Below are 12,356 nucleotides of genomic sequence, written 5' to 3'. Positions count from 1 at the left end.
TTCTTTATAGTCCAACTCTCACATCCATACATGACTACTGGAAAAACCATAGCTTTGACTAGACAGACCTTTGTTGGTAAAGTAATGTCTCTGCTTTTTAATATGCTGCCTAGGTTGGTCATAGCTTTTCTTCCAAGGAGCAAGTGTCTTTTAATTTCATGGCTGCAGTCACCATCTGCAGTCCCTTGTGTGTCGCCTTATAAATAATCTCCCCAATCCCAGGGCAGCCAAATCGCCGTGCAATGTCATCACATTGCTCTGAAACCCCATCCAAAGATTCAGCCTTATTTGCCTCCTCCTGGCTGTGATCCAGCTTTCCCTGTTGCCCCGGTGCCTGCTTATACTGTATAAAAACAGGGACAGGTGTCTGGTGGGTACCAAAGCCTTGCATGCTGCAACACACCAGCCATATCACTACACATGGGTGAAGCACTGGGACTTGGGATGGGGAGAAGAGAGGTGGGCTCCCTACTCTGGAGAATAGAGCCATTCCTGACATTGATAAACTGGCAGATAAGGGAGCTGGAAAGGGGGTCTTCGTGCCTCTGGATCCTTACTCAGGGAGTTTTCATATCCAGGCATTGCTATTTGAGGGATGTGCTCAATAGAGGGGAACTGAAAGTTGAGGATGCTGTAACTCACAGCCCAGAGTATCTGCTTTCCTCCAGCTATATTTCCCTGCTATTATTCCTGAGGTTTTTTTTTTTTTTTAATACAGTCTTATTCCAATACAGAAGTCACCACTGTCCATACGTGGATGTTCCTCTGAAAGAGGGGCCTCGTCAGCTTTGGGTTGTGTGGAGTTTGGGATTTATTAAGAGGGCAGTAAATAGCCTCAAGGCACACTCAAGGAACCACTCTTTCCTCTCCACACCCTGCCCTTCTTCCTCCTGAAGATCTGAGGATTTCTAAGAAAATGGAATTCAAAAGAGACCGGAAGAAGGGGAGGAAAAGATCCCAGTCTGGCTGCTGTGTGTGGTCCTGGGGAGGAGCCTGGAACTTGGTCTCCATCTGCTGCTTGGGCGGGGGCAGGGCCAGAGAAGTGTCTGGTCTAGAATCTCAGATAAGACAACACTAATACCACCAAAAAGAGCTCAGAAGGTTTGCTCTTTGTGGCAGAGCAGCTGGTGTTGAAACAGCTGGTGTGGCTTTAGCACACTGGAAAAGGAGAGAGGAGAACCAACCATATTATTAATATATGCATATTGTTGTTCAGTTGTGTCTGACTCTTTGCGACCCCATGGACTGCCACACACCAGGCTTCCCAGTCCTTCACCATCTTCTGGAGCTTGCTCAAACTCACGCCCATTGAGGCAGTGATGCCATCCAACCATCTCATTCTCTGTCGTTCCCTTCTCCTGCCTTTAATCTTTTCCAGTATCAGGGTCTTTTCCAATGAGTTGGCTCGTCACAGCAGGTGGCCAAAGTATTGGAGTTTCAGCATCAGCATCAGTCCTTCCAATGAATATTTAGGATTGCTTTCCTTTAGGATTGACTGGTTTGATCACCTTGCAGTCCAAGGGACTCTCAAGAGTCTTCTCCAACACCACAATATATTGGCTGCACCTCATCCGCATGATGGAATCTTAGTTCTCCAGCCAAGGATGGATTCCCCACCCACTCCCAGCCCCACTGCAGTAGAAGCCAGATTTTTAACCAACAGATCACCATGGAAGTCCTTTTTTTTGGTCCTCAACTATAATATTTATTTATTGTTAGGACTTCCCTGGTGGCTCAGACGGTAAAGCGTCTGTCTACAATGTTGGAGACCTGGGTTCGAGCCCTGGGTTGGGAAGATCCCCTGGAGAAGGAAATGGAATTCCACTCCAGTACTATTGCCTGGAAAATCCCATGGACAGAGGAGCCTGGTAGGCTACAGTCTATGGGGTTGCAAAGAGTCGGACACGACTGAGTGACTTCATTTTCATAATATTTATAGGCTTCCCAGGTAGCGCTAGTGGTAAAGAATCTGCCTGCCAATGCAGGAGACACAAGAGATGCGGGTTCCATCCCTGGGTTGGGAAGATACCCTGGAGAAGGGCATGGCAACCCCCTTCAGTATTTTTGCCTGGGAAATCCCATGGACAGAAGAGCCTAGTGGACTACAGTCCACGGGGTCACAAGAGTCAGACGCAACTTGGCGACTAAAGCACTACCATACATACATACATATATGTATACACACACACACACATATACATACATACACATATACATACATATATACACACACTTATACATACATATACATATGTATGTATGTATATACTATTTAAGTTCTGATTTGCACAAGTCCCTTCATCAAGCCCAGTGATCTTCATGTTGAAAGAAGAGAAGGTGGATTCTGTCTGACAGAGAGACAGGGTCCCTGCTCTGACCAAGGTCAGGATCAGGCTCCAGAGCCCAGCAACAATTGGAAGGAATTTGCCGAGTTGTGGATAAAGAGGGAACAGATAAATGTACTCACCATACACTGAGTACAAGAAACAAGGCCCTAAAGAGGGGAGGCAGTAAATACCCTTAGGAATTGTACTAGTCTCCTCAAATGGTATGGTACTCCACCCTTCTCATCTCGAGGGATGATGACACCTGTGGTGTAGGAAAGAATTTTGGAGGCAAGCCCCTCCATGTCTCATAGCCCCCTTTACTTATCTGTAACACAGAGATAGTAAATCCCCAGCCTAAAAGACTGACAGCTGAGGCCCTGGTTCTCACAGTTGAGTGTCCATGGGAAGTGCCTGGGGCACGGGATTTGTCACACCCCAACTCCGTGGGTCACTGCCCCCACCACCCAGATTCTGATCAGCAGGGCCGGGTTGGACCTGAAAGCCCGCATTTCTCACCTGTGCAGGTGATGCTGCTCTAGTCCAGGGGCTTCCCTCTGCAAACCACTGAACTCATGACCGTAAGTGCTACTGACAGCGCATGAGGCTCTGTTCAAACACTGTTACAGTCCTTTGACAGGGGGACGGGGGGTGGGGGGCTGGGACCCTCTCAGCAATGCAAACAAGCAGCTACAGCCACAGCTGCCTGGGCTACAGCCTCAGCGCCCTTTCTTTCAGGACCAGCTGATGGAGCTGGAGACCTGGCACAGTGACACAGTCTGAGCATTTGTCACCTCTGCTGGCTCCCCTGCCTGTCTGGGCAAGGGGACAGGGGACAATGTACCGAGGTCTGGTCGCTACGCATACCCTCTGACCAATGACCAGGGAGGAGGCTGCAGCGTTGTTCTCTGGAAATTCTGGAAGGTCCTCAGCTGGCCCTGGATGCCCATGTGTGCCCTGAGTGAGCGTGGTGACACCCAGGGAAGGAATGAGAGCCAAGGCTGATTCAGCTAAGTACACCCGGGCCCCGATGATGTAGCGGGCAAGGGCTTCTCCAGAGAAAGTTGTCAGGGGCACCAAAATGTCAAAGCAAGTGGGTTCTTGGAGATGCTCTGAGGAGCCAGAAAGTGACTGTGTATCTCAATTAGCATGGCCTGGCTTCCCAACTCCCCACTCCCCCAGAGCCAGCTGGAGCCCGAAAGGCTCTGGACCTACTTTTTCCAGCCCTAGCTACATCTAGCCATGGGGATGATGAGGGTGCAAGAAAGCCCCACCTGCTAGATGGGAGCCCCCTGGGTACCTGTGAGCTGAGCATGATGACCTGGCATGGAGTGGACAGGGGACAACATGAAGGGTGGTCCCACAGGGTGACGTGAGCCCCCACTCACCACCTAGACCACCTTGGGGAGTGCCGCAGCCTCTCCAACCCATTTCCTTGGTGTCGGTTGCAATGGTGCTGCTCTGTAGTCACCATCCATAGACCTCTTATGAGTTAGACTAGCTATTTGAGTATCACTTATTATCCTTGTCCACAGTGTTGACACAGATTCAGTCAAAGTGGGGTTCTCACAGTGCCTCAGGATTTAATGAATCATGCCTGTGCAATGAAGTCTCCATAAAAATCTTAAAAGGAGAGATTTCAGAGAGCTTCCAGGTTGGTGAAGCAGAATGCCTCCATGTGCCGCCATGCTGGGTTCCAAACGCACAGAGGACTGAAGTTCCTTTGTTTGGGAACTTGCCCTGTGAATCTCTTCACTGGCTGTTGATCCCTTCCTTGTCTTCCTCTTTACCCTGGGGAGGCTGACCCTACTCTGCATCTCCCGAGCTTCCAGGCAGCTGCTTTCCATTTAAGTTGGGAGACGGCAGCAGGAAACTGCAGTTTTGGAGGACAGAGAGGGATGGTTATGTTTTCTTTGCTGCCTCCATGATGACGGCTCTTAACCAGATGATCTTCCTTTTACAACTTCCGCTGTTTAACTCCAAACACACCATCCCCACCCTTGCTCCATCAGCCTCTTTTACTATGGCTGAGAGAGACTAACAAGACCAGATTTACATGGCAGCGCTTGATCTCCTGCTGAAGCTTGAGCTCTTAACCACTTGAAACTGAATCTGCTTCTTTTCAAGAACAGAACAACTTCACGCAATGGAAGAAGTGGGTTGCCAACTCAGAAAACCAGGGGCTGAACTACTTTTGTTCTAGATACCAGTATATAGAATAATGCACTATTTTAAACTTGTTGTGAAGAAAAATTAAGAATGTACTTTATAAAACATAAAGCGCTACAAAAATTTTCATTATATTTCATGTATTTACACGCTATTATCTAAAATATATGCTGTCTAGATTGCTCAAAAAATGTGGGATTCTCAAAAATGGGTACCTTTCCTTCTCTCACACCTTCTTTGGTAAATATATCACCCCAAATATCAAACTCCATTTCTAGTCATTGATCCTGGAGAAATCACCTGAAACAGCAACAAAAATTCATGTTTGGCAAAGTATATTGCCATTGGGTTTAAGATGGAAAATAAGAGAGGACTAGCTAAATGTTTTGCGTCAAGAAATTGGTCCTGTAAATTATGATACATCCACAGGACAGACAGTTCTGCCTCACTTACTGAGGGACACATGGGAATTCTTAGTGACAGGGGGAAACGCTCATAGTATGATTTAATGGAGAGGAACAAGACTCTAAATATAAACTATGTTAAACATTCTAGAAAAGAGTCAGTAAAAGGAAAGAAAGGAAATACACTTTCTTGAGATGGTAGCTTTTGGGTCGTTATAGGTTAGGGGGTAGGTTTTGGGGGTATCGTTTTCTCCTAATATATAGATTTCACACACAACCTTATCCACATATATGTTCATGCATGCACCTGCAGCTGTATCACTGAGCTCCCTGGGCTGATGCAAGTGCTTCTCTAAGTCACGGTCCCCAGCCTTCACTGGTGGTGACGGTTATGCCCCAGCCAGGGCCAAGCACATGGATAGTGAGTGGATCCAGTTATGAAGGGGAAGACAGCTCTATAAGGAGCAGCTGAACTGTGGAGGCCCAGGGAATGGGCCAGCGATGCTCCTCCCAGCCCTGATTTCAGGCTGGGGGACCAATGTGGGGACCAAGGACCTGACCTCTCCAGCTTAGAAAAGAGCAGAGGCCAGGGTTATAAAGCCTCTCCTTGCTGGGGGGTGGGGGAGAAACATCTGGCTGCTCTGAAGATTTATGTGAAGAGAATGTCTCCTCCCGCAGATCCGGCAAAAGCAGAACCAGGCCCCCCTGCCCCCCACCCCCACCCCGTGGCTCTGTGTGGCCAGTGTTTGTTCTCCCATTCACACCCTGAGGTTGCTGCTATTATGTGTCTGCCTGGCCTGTGAGTTAGATTTGGTCATAGACTTTCTTATCACAGGAAAGTCAGGCAGTAGGTGGAAGAACTTCCGTATCCTCACTTCTCCTTTCCTCCCCCTTTCTGAAGACAGTGTGGCCCCATGGGGAGGATCAGGGGCATCCATGGACCACCTTGGGCGTGTGAGGACCTAAAGACCCAGATGTAGAGGGAGCACTCACCTGGGGACCAAAGGGGAATCTCCATCACTGCTGCCGTCTCTGTCCCTGTAGAAACAATGGCATGAGACAGGTGTGGGCATCCTTATTTTAGAAATGTGGAGAGTGAGCCCAGGGAGCTCCTGGATCTTATCCAAGGCCTCGCAGCTAGAAAGCAGCAGGGCCAAGACCCCAGCCCAGCTAGGCCCTGGCTCTCCCCCTGCCCCAGCGGCACTCAGAATGCCTCTCTCCTACCCCGACATCACCACCACCAGCAGCAAAGGCAAGGTATTTGGTTGGCTAAAAAGTTCCTTCAGGTTCCCGCTATACTCTAGCTCCACTCCCCCCAGTGACTATTGTCTCTCTTCCCACTCGAAAGCCCTCCTTTCTAGATATGTATAATGATATAATCACCACCACTTAGGGGCTCACTTTATAAGTTCGTATATTGGTGCAATTTCTCAGGAGAACCACTGAATTGGATGCAACAATGCCCATCACTTTTCAGTGGGGCAAACTACAACCCGCCTGAGGTCACACAACAGCAACATGGGGGGTGGGAAAGGGGTCTGATTCCAAAGCTTCTGCCAGAACCATCCCTTCAGAGAAGGTTCACTGAGGGCCCATCACATTCCCTTTATTAGAGGCTGAAGGTCTAACAGTGAACTGCGCTAAGACCCTCCCTTGGGGTTTTCTTTTCCATTCTAGGGTAGGGAGAGACAATAGGGAGTTAAAAATAGGGATTCAAGATTTACGGCCAGGGAGGTGATAAATCCTGAAGACACAAAAAAGGGGGAAAGGGAAAAAGAATAACTGAGGAGGTGATCAGGGAGGTCACCCAGAGGAGGCAACTTTTGGGCTGTGCCAGACTAAATGCTTTTGTCCCCTCCACCCCCCACCCTCCCCTGCTGCTGCTACTGCTGCTAAGTCACTTCAGTCCTGTCTGACTCTGTGTGACCCCATAGATGGCAGCCCACCAGGCTCCCTCGTCCCTGGGATTCTCCAGGCAAGAACACTGGAGTGGGTTGCCATTTCCTTCTCCAATGCATGAAAGTGAAAAGTCAAAGTGAAGTCGCTCAGTCGTGTCCGACCCTCAGCGACCCCATGGACTGCAGCCTATCAGGCTCCTCATTCCATGGGATTTTCCAGGCAGGAGTACTAGAGTGGGATGCCATTGCCACCCTCCCCACCCCTACCCAATTTCATATGTTGAAACCTAACCTCCAGTGTGGTGGAATTAGGAGGCCATTGGAAGGTGACTAGGTCATGAAGGTGGAGTCCTCGTGAATGGGATTAGTGCCATTATAAAACAGACCCCAGAGGGCTCCCTCAGTCCTTCTGCCACTTGAGGACACAGAGAGAAAATGCCTGGCTATGAACCAGGAGGTGGCCCCCACCAGACATCAGACCTGCTGGCACTTTGATCTTGAACTTACTTCTCAGTGCCCAGAACTGTCAGAAATACATATCTGTTGCTTTAGCCCAGATATGTGGTAGCAACTGAACAACAACAACTGTGGCATTCATTATAGTAGCCACAAAGGACTAATGCAGGCCGAAATACTGGAGCCTGTGAGCCCTACAGACATTGGAATGAGGAATATCTCAAGGAGACACTCGCCAGGTGATGTGTTCCCAGGTGAGCCAGGGACCATGTGGCCACTGCAGAGTGAGTGAGGGCCAGAGTGCTAGGAGGTGCAGTGATGACAGGACAGGTTGGACCCCGCAGCACTCGGTGAGGGGTGGGAGGCCAGAGCAGGGGTCCAGCAGGAGCCATATGAACTGTGTATGAGAGAGAATTATCATTTCAACTGCTGTGCTGAGGACAGACCCTGAGTAAAGATGGGAGAGGCTGTGGCCATGGTTTAGGCAAGCGCCTGGATAAGAACCATGGTGCCACAGGTGATGAGGGATAGAGACATTTGGGGTGTATCTGGAATGTGGGGCAAATAAAACTTGCCAATGGATTAGATGTGGAGTGTGCAAAGAAAGAAAGAAAGAAAAAAGAGTCAGACTTTTGGCCTGAGCAGGGAGGATGGAGTTTACTACAAGGGGCGTGTGGTGTGGGGCAGGGAGGGGGGCAGAAATCAGCGCTAGATGAGGATGTGTTAAGCTCGGGGATGTATTAGATGTGAAGCACAGGTGCAGGGCAGGCCATCGGAGAGAGGAGTCTGGAGCTCGGGGAAAGGTGAGGGCTGAAGGTGTAGCTGGAGGTAGGGGGTTGCTCCAGCATCATGACGGTGCTCACAGACATGGGCTGGGGCCACATCCCAGCAAATGTAGATTAAGGAGAGGAGCCAGAACTGAGCCCTGGGCCTTGGACTCATGTGGCAGCACTGGAGCCCAGGACGAAGCAGGCAGTGAGCCAGGAGAAGCCCGGGGTGGGGGGCGAGCCATACCTGGGAGACTGGGCCAGGCTCCCCTGCAGTGGCTGGGCAGCCCTGTCACGACTTTCCTCCTGCTCAGTCTATGGCTGCCCTGTGCTCCCCAGGGCCTGTGTGTGTATGAGACTCCACATCCCCACACACGATAAACGTCACCACTGAGACCTCCCCTCTCTCACCTGCATCACAAAATTGGCCCCTGCCAGCAGGTCACCCCTGACAGCACACTGTTCTGCAAACTGAAGAAAAGATAAAGCTCCCTTCTTCACACCTTGTCTCCCTCCCACTCCTGGGCCCTTCCTCTGCTCCCCCTTATAGCAAAACTCCTCAAAAGGATTTCTATACCTTCTTTTGATGTTTCAGAGGTTTCTTTTTCAGTGAGATAAGCCTCCCTCATAATTGGTGCTTGGGGGGAAAACAAGTGGAGGGAGGAAATGGACAGAGAGAGGTGGGGGCTTGTTGAACAGAGAATTTGGATTGGGGATCACAGCACTGAGTAGGGGGGACCAGTCAATCTGGTGTGTGTGTGTGTGAATACGGGGTGCTCTTAGCCTGGCTTGAGTTCAGCTGCACAGGAGGGGGAAGAGCTATATTTACTGATCTAAACATGGGCCAGTAGGAGTAAAGGAGAAAAGGTTAAGAGAGTTCACATGTTCATTCAACAAAATTCATCTGGGGACACAGCAGCAAAAACGAAGAAAAACAGCTGAAATTCTTTTTCTGGAGTTTACATTCAAGGGAAAGGATACAAATAATACAAAGGAGAAAAACACAAGCTATGGAGTATACTAGACAGTGTGAAGACAAAAAAAAAGGACAAGGACCATGAGTAGGAGTTACAAATTTGAGTAAGTGTGGCCAGGGAGAGGTGGCATTTGACTACGACCTGAAGGGGGTATGGGAAAAGATATCCAGTGGAGATCTGGAGAAGAGTATCTCAGACAGCAGGAACAGCAGGCGCAAAGGCCCGGGGTGGGAGCAGCTCCAGTGTATTTAAGGACAAGCCAGAAGGCCAATGTGGCTGGAGTGGAGTGAGCCTGGGATGAGCTGTAGGAGATGCAGTCAGAGAAATAACAGCAGAGGATAATGGAGGGGCTAGAGAGCCCTGGACGAGCTTCAGTTCTTACTCTGAGGTATACAGGGGCCATAGAAGGATTTGGAGCAGAAGAGTACTGTGAACTGATTGTCATGCTGTCAGGATGGCTCTGGCCACTGTTCAGAGGAACGGGACCAGGCAGGGGCCATGGTACAGTTCAGAGAACCAAGGATGCTGGCTTGAACTTCGTGGGAGAGATGAGAGGTGATGGGTTCAGAACGTATTTTCTAGGAGGTCTGATTATGGGCTGTGGAGCCTAAGATGCTCGGCGGGGAAGTGAGTAGATGGAAGGTGATGGGCAGGGGAAGTGGTCAGGTACTGGATTCAAGATGCCCACTTGTCTGAGGAATTGCTGGAGTGAAGATGTGGAATCAGCAGAGGCCTGAGCTGTTGGAGATCAGGCCGCTTGAAATGAAGACTTTGGAAGTGCCCTGTGAATGTTTTATTCTGGTTATGACTGCAGGAGCTGATGCCAAAAGGCGGGAATTGAGGTTAATGGGGTGTGTGTGTGTGTGTGTGGACAGCTCACAGAATGATGCTGGTGAGACAGCTGAGATTCTGAGAGAGACAGCAGATGTCTGCTTGGAGGAGGAGAGCATGATGTGTATGTTCAGGAAGGAAGGAACAACAGCGTCTCCTGTTTCCACACTGTGCCCAGTTGTAAAGCCAGGTGTCTGCTGCAAGGGAGGGGAGGCGTATTCAGCCGGGTTGGGGTAGGAGGCTGGGTGGTGCAGCCTTTGGTCCCTGTGTTCTGAGCTGTCAGGGAGATGAAGGGATCTGGGGGCAGGGATAACTGGAAGGCCTGGGCGTCCAGGCATTTGTGTGCCTTCTTTCCCTGCAGCTGCTTTTCTCTGTCACATCGTTCAGTCCCCAGGTTGGACCTACTGGTGATTCAAGGGCTAACATCCCTGGCATCAAGACCACAGGGGCATGAGAAGCTGAGTGGTCTGTCCCTCCCCATTGTCTCGGTGTTGGGGATCAGCAAGCCACATCTGGTCCTTTTGTTGTACAGTGGGACAGGTCCACACCCCACTGCCTGACATTTCAGAACCTCTGGACTCTCCCAGGCCTCCTTTCAGGAACAAATCCTCTAAATTTATCCTTTATGGTTTCTCGTGTGTGGTGGACTGGTTGGCTGGAAGGAAGTTCCTGGGGATGGAGATGCTGTAGTACTCCTGCTTAGCTATGAAGTTCAGGTCATGTCACCTCCTCTGAGAAGCCTTCCCTGATTTCTGCATCGGGCTCATCTGCTGCTTCCTTTATTCCTTCAGGAGCTGCAACCTTTCTCATAAATATTTTAGGCTGTGCAGCCCATATATGGTCTCTGTTGCATATTCTTCTTTGTTTTATCGGTTTTCCTGTTTTTTCAAACAATCCTTTAAAAACATGTAAACCCTTCTTAGCTAAACAGGCCACAGGCTGGGTTTAGTCTGAAGGCTGTAGTTTGCTGAACAACTTGTTCAAATCATTACTAAAATGCTTTGTGGTCATCCATCTCTACACTCATTTTTGAGCTATAATGAGGGAGGATTGTATTTGACCCCTCACTATCTGACACAATGTTGGGTTGTTGGATGAATAAGTGATGTTGCATAAAATATCCTCTGACATGTCCCAACTGACTTTTTTATCATTATTTTTTCCACACACCTGCCTCTCACATGTTAAATAAATAATCTCTCTGAGAGTCTCCAAGTGAGCCATTAAACAGTCGTCACTTCACAGAGGTACACAAAGCTCCCAGCGATATTAATGGCTCTCATTTATTAAGTTCCTGGTTTGTAGTAGATCATTGTAAGGTGAAGCTGACATCTTGTGTGTGTGTGCAGTGCATGCACGTATGCCTGTTCATCTGTACATACGTGCATACATTCACGTGGTCACCCATGTGGTTCAAGTACTGGCCACTTGGCCTCTGTGCGGGCCATAGTCGTGCTGACATGCCTTTCATGGTCCCTGCTCTCCAGCTAGATCACGTGTGCTAAGCCTTACCACTTCTCCAAGGACTTAATTCACTTAAGAAATCATATAATTGCATTTTCAGCACAATTAGGTACCTAATTACATGGCTAAATGTCCTCGATCAGACTGCATGTGTAAATGATGATGATGTAGTTAGCCACGCTTTGTTATTGGGTTCCATAAGTTGGAGAACAGGAGACAGAAAATGCTTTTCTCTTCCCTTTGTGAGCTTTGACAGGCAGGATCCACAGAGACCCATGTCAGGCCTGGAAAGTGAAAAGGATGGTGGCAAGAGGTGGTAGGGTGTGCTGCCCTGGGATCTGGTCAAAGCCTCAGGGAGAGCCTGTCAGATGAAGGAGTGGGGTGCTTGCATTCTACAGACAGACACTAGTACTTCCTCCAGGATGTACTAAGGGGATCCAGAGTGAACCAGAGATACAGGACTTTGAATTCATGAACTCAAAAGGTGAAGATGGAGGGAATGATCCTTGAGGAAGGAAAGCATGTTCCCCCTCCACTCCCTGGAATTCTTCTCTTCCTCCCAAGCCAGGGAGGGGGCTGCATCAAGGGACTCTGCCTTCTCCTTACCCTGGGTGGAGGCATGCTGGGCTCATTATTGCTACGTGTGCAATGGGGTCTGAGGGTATTTGTGAGGATGACATGAGATGATGCATATGATGGTATCTGCACACACTCACAGATGAGTCTGGGCACAATACATGTTAGCTGATACTGTGAGTAATAACACTGTAGATTTTTTTCCCTACTGGAATAGTGTTTGAAAAGCGTGCTAGGAAAGAGAGGGTGCATTCTGATCTAAATACTGGGAATGTGTTGCTCGAAGTGGTGGTAAAGAGAAAGGAGAATGCACATCAGAAAACTGCTCTTTACAAAAACTGTCTGAAAGTGTTTCAAGGGAGCACCTTGTAGGTGAAGGGAGGGTGGATTGCAATAGACGGTCATGAATCCTGGCTCCTCCACTTTAACTATCTCCAACCCTCAACTCACTGATCTGTAGAGAAGGATGCACCTGTATGGTTCCCAGGAG

The 12,356-nt window shown here is 49.2% G+C and overlaps 1 protein-coding gene across 2 annotated transcripts in view; it reads right to left on the bottom strand.

Moving 5' to 3' along the window:
* The window catches only part of GYPC (glycophorin C (Gerbich blood group)), a 50,533-nt gene that overhangs the window by 11,830 nt on the left and 26,347 nt on the right, over positions 1-12,356 (bottom strand). The window contains exon 2 of one of the 2 annotated variants that reach the window (XM_010860829.1): positions 5,891-5,935. The exons of the other annotated variant lie outside the window; for it this stretch is intronic. Within the exon in view, the coding sequence (XP_010859131.1) occupies positions 5,891-5,935 (45 nt within the window). The remainder of the gene's footprint in view (positions 1-5,890; positions 5,936-12,356) is intronic. 2 annotated transcript variants of the gene reach the window in all.

This window comes from Bison bison, unplaced genomic scaffold (assembly GCF_000754665.1).
Source record: "Bison bison bison isolate TAMUID 2011002044 unplaced genomic scaffold, Bison_UMD1.0 scf7180017864471, whole genome shotgun sequence".
Taxonomy (NCBI): Eukaryota; Metazoa; Chordata; class Mammalia; order Artiodactyla; family Bovidae; genus Bison; species Bison bison.
The sequence above is the reverse complement of the archived record's forward strand: the minus strand, read 5'-3'. Positions and strand labels throughout refer to the sequence as shown.